Consider the following 7,295-nt stretch of genomic DNA (forward strand, 5'->3'; position numbering starts at 1 on the left):
AATACTTGGCACTTTCATAGTCTAACTGTATGGTATAATCGACACTTGTGCTATGAAAGAAACTTGATTTGTTGTTAATGTAAGTTATAATCATAAATATCTAACAACATTTAATAGTATTAATATTATTCGAATAAGATAACTAATGTAATTATGTTAGCAATTTATAATTCGATTGGAACCTCATTTGTGTGTAGTTTCCAGTTGAGTAATAAAAGGAGTTTATATTATACTTGTTTAAAATATCATTAGTGAATAATCTAACATTGACAACCATTTTTATCATTGTTTGATCTTCATATTAATCTTTCATTTCAAAGTTGTCATCATTATCATCATTGTCATTAACATCATCGTCGTCGTCATCATTATTATTTATAATTTATATAGTTAACTTACTTGTGGTTAGACTCCAGTATTGCTAAGTTATTTATTACTTCGATATTTCTACATTTGAAAAAAGATATCAATCATTTGGTCGTGTCAAAGGATAAACTAGAATTTTTTTTTTAAAGATATCAATCATTTGGTCGTGTCAAAGAATAAACTAGAATTTAAAAAAAAAAAAGAATAAAAAAATCAGCTCAAATTAACATGCCAAAATCACAGCCCAATCATAAGATTGAGATAATTTTGTACAAAAACAATGAAATAAGATAATTAATGTCAGCTCTTAAGCAACTAAATGATGAAAGGCGAAACTAAAACAAAAATAAATAAAAAAAATAAAAAAAATTGAGTTAATCTGAGTGAACTCGACTAACCAGTAACTCAGGATATAAGATTGAAATAACTTAATAAAAGAAAAATAAAGAAAATTATGAAACTCAAAACCTAATAATCTAGTGTCAAATAATGAAATTAAAAAAAATTAATTGAAAAAACCTAAAAAAAAGTGAAATCAAATCAAGCTAATCTTCAAAACTCATGACTCAAGTAATGAAACCAAAATTACCCTATACAACAAAAACATGATTAACATGAGAAAATCACGAAACAAAATTCTCAATCATCCAAATATTGAGGGGTGATATTGAAAAAAACTAATCAAGAAAAGATTAAAAAAATTACCCTATACTAATCAAGAAAAGATTAAAAAAATTACAATAAAAAAATAAGAACCAAATTTAGCATAAAAACTAAATGACGTAAATAATGAGGGATGGAATTAAAAACTAAATAAATCAAGAAAATAAAAAAATATAGCAATAAAAAAATAAAGACTAAGCAAAGGCTGAGAACATTGCTTTGTAATGAATTTCGAATATAAGAGCAACAAGGATTGAGCCTTTAAGTATATTGCAATTAAAGATCTTTATTTGTAGTAGCATATTTTGTAAGATGTTTTTGTCTTTGAGGGATATGGTTAAGTTTGGATAGCAGTTAAAAGATATTGGACCGTTGCAGAGGCTAGACTCAATAGAATATAAGAGTGAGTCTTAAAAGTTTTGGAATATAGTATCTCGAATGATAGCTAAAATCGAGGTGTGTAAGCCTTCTTTTGTAAGGGGTTTTATCCTGACTTAAACAAGGTCATCATGAATGCATTTGTAGTTACTAGTTAGGTGTTTTTGTAAGGATTTTTAGGAGATTTTATAATTATTAAAATATCAAATTATTTCTTAGTTAAGTTAATTATAACTAAAAAATTAGGATGAAAATATCATTGGATGTCAACTCAAAAAAATCTAATAAAAATAATTTAGTCGTTTCATTATCTTTAAAAATATTAAAAATTAATTTGTCTCCTATCATTCTAATAATCAACAATAAATCTTATGAAAAAAATGTAATATCCCAATAACTAATTTAATGATTTTATTTTAAAATAGCAAAATAATTATTATATTTTTCAATTCACAACATGTAATTAAAGACTAATCACCGTTAGTTTTATTGGTTTCATTTACATATACAAGAAATTCAGGTCCTCCTTTAATGAAGATAGATAGATGCTATCAAGTAACAGTAACAGGGTGGAGTTGAGGCCAGCCACTATAGGATGGCAATTTTAATTTTTAACTGTTGCAAGCTTTTTTCAAAGTCTTTATTGGTATTAATATAATTTCTACTCTTTATCCAACTAGTAGAAAAAATTAATAATTAGTTAAATAAATTTTGTGTTTTATCCTAGGTCTTATACATATAGTTCTAAATTTATTTATTTTTAAATCATAATTAAAAATATTTTTAAAAAACCTACACTATATCAAACACATTATACACTGCAGGCCAGCTTTACACAATCAGAAGACTTCTATAGTAAAAGAGATATAGGCCTGCAGAGTGAATAATAGAAGACCTCCACTACATGGATTGAAAAAAAAAAGTTTTTTTTTTTCAGATTTACAAAAGTTATATTCAACAGAATAAAAAAAGGGGTACTTTTCTATAAAAGAATTTACAAGGAGATTGTCACTTGCAGGGAAATACAGTATAAAGGTACTGTTTATTTTTATATTTTTTAAAAATAAATTTTTTTATTTATTTTAAATTAATATATTTTTAGTGTTTTTAAATCGTTTTTATTGACTAATATTAAAAATAATTTTTTTTAAAAATAAAAAATCATGAAAAATTATTTAAAATAATTTTTTTAAAAAATAAAAAATCATGAAAAATTATTAAAAAAATAATAGGGTATACATTTTTAAACAAACTCCACTTAAAAAAAAAAACAAAACCCTGCTTTTGAAGGTAAAGTATGCACTTACATTTGCTCCAAAAACAAAACTTGGACAATGCTGTTAATTGCTCCGGTCATATATTGAGTTGAAGGTCATGGAAGCATATGAAGTGACCTTTCCTGATGATGAAGATGGATCTTCGAGCTTGCTTGAATTTGGAGATGATTTCTTCGTTTCCCACTTGCCATTCTGGTCTCTGTCTTTCTGCTTTTTGTCACCTTTGAGACTCCTGAATTCAGACAGCAAGCCAGGCCTTGATATCTTGTCTTTCACATCCATCTCACCCATTAACATCGAGACAACAGTAGACATCAAGGGACGCAGCTTTGACACTTCCTGGGTGCAAAGAAGTCCTATCTTCAGGTACTTGCAAGCCTCTTCAGCATCATAATCCCTTCCCAACGATGTGTCCACCAAGTTAACCAGGTCCCCTTTCTCATAAGATACCCATACCTAAAGATTGCATCTTTACTTAACAAGATCTCTATGTGAACAAATTCAGAGGACAACTACTTTGAAATCCGTTAAGACTTGATTGGAGAAAATAAAACAAGGTTACCGCACAGTTTAAGCTCATAATCTGTTGATTAACTGAAAGGATCGCTAAACCTTCATAAGGAATCGGGAACAAAGGATTATGAAACTAGAGCATGACAGTAAGTGAAAGACCAATGCTTCATAAGAACTATTGACTGTATACTGACTCCCTAAAATACCACAAAGCTCAAAGGTCAAGAAGCAGAATTGTAGGTTGAAGATGGGAGTGATGTTTCTACTTTGAAATGGGTAATGGATCCATCCAACATGGAACAAGAATGAGCAATTATTCTAGAGTGTTTTGCTGGCTGATACTTGAAAGTTATTCTGCAAAGATCAGTTGCAGTTTTATTCTAAAGAAAAATGCAGAAGAAAAGGACATCAGAACAGCCATCCCAAGCTGAACATAAGTAACACTTGTCCCATTGAAAAATGAATAGGCTATCTTAATAAAACTGAAAGCTACAGTCGTCTTCTAAGCTTAGGGATTCAATCTTACAAGGAAATTACCAAACACCACCAACTCCATATCAAAACTCAAGCACGCCTAGACGAAACGCTATGGAACAAAAAACATGGCCATGTGCACAAAATAAGAGCACTCTAAGACCCAATACGATTTGAAAATGAGATTTAGTTCATAACATGAACTCAACAGAAAATGGAAATCAATGTAGCCACTCCCAGCTAGTTTGGAAACATGGCCTGGCTGATTTGAATTTTATACCCAGAATATCAGAGATGCAAATGCAGCCTACAAAGAAATATCACTTCAGGAAAATAAAGCATCACAAAAATAAATTTTAGATGCAGGAATCAAGAACCTGGTTTACGAGTCTGCACGTTTTTCGAACTCAAATTGCAACAAAATTAAACCAGGATTTGCTTAATAGTAATTAGCTATCAAGGAAAGAATCCCTGCTTTTAGTTAAAGAAAATCATCTTTCATACTCTATTAAAGAAAAGAAAATCATCTTTCATACTCTATTAAAAAAAAATCTGAATTTTCTTTAATAGCATTAAGACAAATTTGCAGTGAGTTTCAGAAGGCCCCATACCCTTTTAAGCAGGTATTGCTCTTCTGTGGGTAACGGCCAATTTGTGTTGGACCTCCCACTAACAATTTCCAGCAATAGAATACCGAAACTGTAAATATCAGCTTTCCTTGTCAGCTGACCTCGAATTGCATATTCTGGAGCCAGATATCCGCTGCACATGTGCAACAAGAACAGTAAATTGTTTACTGCGTCAACATGACAATTCGGTTAAATACGCAAAAAGAAAATCACAGTTTATCTATGCCTATCAAACATTATGGCATATCATCGAAGACTTGTATTTTCACTTTCTAATAAGCATAATACATATTTTGGCTGGCTCCACAGTAGCTTTTAAGTCACAATTTAATTCCTGCATGGAGATTATTCCAACAAATTAGAAATCATAAAAAATCAAGTTTGGTAACAGTCTGTGAACCCAGATTTCGAAAGAAGGTATGAACCAATGTTAAATGATCCCACCCACCCACAGAGATATAACAAGGGGAATATTATGAGATAAGATGCAATAGTATGACATGTCTAAGGTACTAGAGGTACTAGATAGGAACATCATTCAATCAAATCAAACTACCCAGAACACTACGCAGCAATTAGGCTAGACGCTAGAAAAACAAACTGCTAGAGATCATAAAAAGCAACAGGAGTTGCATTTCATTTTACAATGCATTGAACAACAATACCTGTGAGAAGCAAATATAACAGGTTTGTGAACTTACGTAGTTCCAGCAACTCGTGTGCTTATATGAGTCAGGTGGGATGGGAAAAATTTTGCAAGACCAAAGTCTGATATTTTGGGCTCGAGTTCACTATCAAGGAGAATGTTACTTGCTTTAATATCCCTATGAACAATATGTGGCTGGACTTCCTCGTGAAGGAATGCAAGCCCTCGTGCAATTCCAACGCATATTTTGCGCCTTGTAGACCAACTGAATTTGATACTGCTATGGCCTCCACCTTAAAGATATAGGAAAAATATAACCTGAGCTGTTTGAAAACAAAAACCATGAATGAATGGCGTGCTTACCGAGAAGTGTTTGTGCAAGGCTGTTATTCTCAAGGTAGCCATAGACCAAAATTCTATGGTTTCCATCTGCACAATAACCATACAATTTAACCAGGTTATTGTGCTCTATATCTGCTATCACTTTTATTTCTGTTAAGAACTCCCGTAAACCTTGCCTTGATTCAGCTGACAGTACCTTTATGGCAGCCACGGAGCCATCTTTAAGTATTCCCTGTCCATTAAATTACTGGAATTCAGATCAAGGTTAAGTTTAATAACAACAAATTAAAACCCTCAAAATCCCTTCAAGATTTTTCATAAAGACATAAGCATGTAAAATCACCTTGTAGACGGAACCGAAACCTCCCTCTCCAACTTTATTGGCTGAATTAAAGTTGTCAGTTGCCATTTGCAATTCCCTATGAGTGTAACAGCAAATGTTCTGTGACCCCGAAACCTCTGTACCATATAAATCCATTATAAATTTTTGCTCGATAAGTAGGTCTGTGAGAAATCGATTCAGCAAATTCTCAAACTAAATAATAGAGTGTCAGCTAATAAATTTTTAACCCTTGAGTTACATACCATCATCAGCTTCTAGAGTTTGTCTAGCTCTTGAAACTCCCTTCCCTTTGCAAAATGAAAATAAACAACTCATCACCAGATTGCTTAGACGAATGAATGCCTCCACCTAAATCAAGTCCCAGCCCTGCAAAAATAAGCCATAAATCATGTCGTTATGCAATTCCTTTCCCGTATGCCTATTCTTGCTTGACCAGACACTTCGAAAGGGAAAAGGCATAAAGGAATTTTTCAGTCAAATGATGATGGCAACAATAATAGCATTACAAAAGTTCTTTTTTTAATTTCACCCATCTTAATCACTATGTTAGGAACATGCACATGGATAACGCAAAAAAAGAAGAAAAGATTTTCTCCTTTTAATCAATATGTTAGCCAGAATATCCTACTGCGATTTTGAAAACTTCTTCAAGTAACTATCGGAGTAATATTCTAAAGGTATTAAATGGGACCATATAAAGTAGTTAGCAAACTGAGAATTGAACCCAGAAACCAAATAAGCACCCAAAAGAACACAATATCTCAATAACTAGCGATAAAACTTCTCATTAATGTAGGCAACAAATTCTAAGAGATTCGTCATCACCAAATAAAAACCACTTCCACAAAAAAAAAACATAAAGAAAAAAAAAGTAGCGATTTTCATTGAGCTGAAGCAGATGGCTCCATAATGGGATTACAACAAAAAAGCTCAGAAGTCATTAATTAAACTTGTACAAGGATTTAGCACAATTTAAGCCTTGATATATAACAAGACCCTTCCTTGTTCCTTTGAATGCATAAAAGTCACGACATTGAAGATAAAAAGAAGATAAAGATTCAAGCTTTGTTGTTTAAGCAGTTCTTCATAATAAAAGCTTTTGACTTGGTAAGTTGAACTTTCTTTGTTTCTCCATTCAGCAAAAGAACTAAGGAGGCAAACCTATATGTGCTTTCTACTGTTTTCATGCAAAAGATTATTTGCAAACACAAAGAAGAGCAGATTAATTTAGCTAGCTTACCTTGACTTGGTTGGTATTGTCAGACGGCAGAAGCAGAAATGTCGAGATCAAGCAAGTTGTTATCCAGGCCAAAAAACAAAGCAGAGGGAGAGGAGAAGAGTCTTATAGAAATCCCGTGCGCTGGCAGAAACAACTCTTTAGGTCTTTCACGGTCTTCCACTAGGACGGTGACCGGATGGAGATGGTACCTCTCGCTATCAAAGCAACGCCCTTTCGTTTGCGGCATGCATAAAACCATTTTTTGTTTTTTTATCGTTTGAAATAGTGATGTAAGAAATGAAATTTTAAAATTAAACAAAAAATATTATTTTAAAATTAAAAAAAAATACTCTGTAAAATAATTTTAATATTATCGTTACTTTTAAAAATATTTTTTATATAAACTTATAAATCTCCACTGTGATAATAAGACAGCCATCAAAAT

The 7,295-nt window shown here is 31.8% G+C and overlaps 1 protein-coding gene and 1 long non-coding RNA gene across 2 annotated transcripts; one reads left to right on the forward strand and one right to left on the reverse strand.

Moving 5' to 3' along the window:
- Positions 1-7,093, reverse strand: LOC105112490 (putative serine/threonine-protein kinase). Its single transcript, XM_011008200.1, has 8 exons — positions 6,872-7,093; positions 5,874-5,997; positions 5,632-5,747; positions 5,310-5,520; positions 5,002-5,239; positions 4,283-4,433; positions 2,680-3,140; positions 1-11 (listed from the first exon to the last, which is right to left on the reverse strand). The coding sequence occupies exons 2-7, from the start codon at positions 5,944-5,946 to the stop codon at positions 2,748-2,750; spliced, it is 1,182 nt and encodes a 393-aa protein (XP_011006502.1). The 5' UTR covers positions 5,947-5,997; positions 6,872-7,093; the 3' UTR covers positions 1-11; positions 2,680-2,747.
- On the forward strand, positions 5,956-6,666 carry LOC105112489 (uncharacterized). Its single transcript, XR_839762.1, has 2 exons — positions 5,956-6,141; positions 6,309-6,666. It is a non-coding gene; the product is annotated as an uncharacterized LOC105112489 (long non-coding RNA).
- Positions 7,094-7,295: the final 202 nt, after the last annotated feature.

Source organism: Populus euphratica, unplaced genomic scaffold, assembly GCF_000495115.2.
Source record: "Populus euphratica unplaced genomic scaffold, PopEup_1.0 scaffold552.1, whole genome shotgun sequence".
Taxonomy (NCBI): Eukaryota; Viridiplantae; Streptophyta; class Magnoliopsida; order Malpighiales; family Salicaceae; genus Populus; species Populus euphratica.

Excerpts from the sequence above, each read along its gene's own strand:
- LOC105112490 (XM_011008200.1), bottom strand. The coding sequence starts at position 5,946 with ATGAGTTGTTTATTTTCATTTTGCAAAGGGAAGGGAGTTTCAAGAGCT. Across the intron at positions 5,748-5,873 it reads AACTCTAGAAGCTGATGATG|AGGTTTCGGGGTCACAGAAC; the intron begins GTATGTAACTCA and ends TATATGGTACAG. Across the intron at positions 3,141-4,282 it reads AGCAATACCTGCTTAAAAGG|GTATGGGTATCTTATGAGAA; the intron begins GTATGGGGCCTT and ends TGCAATCTTTAG.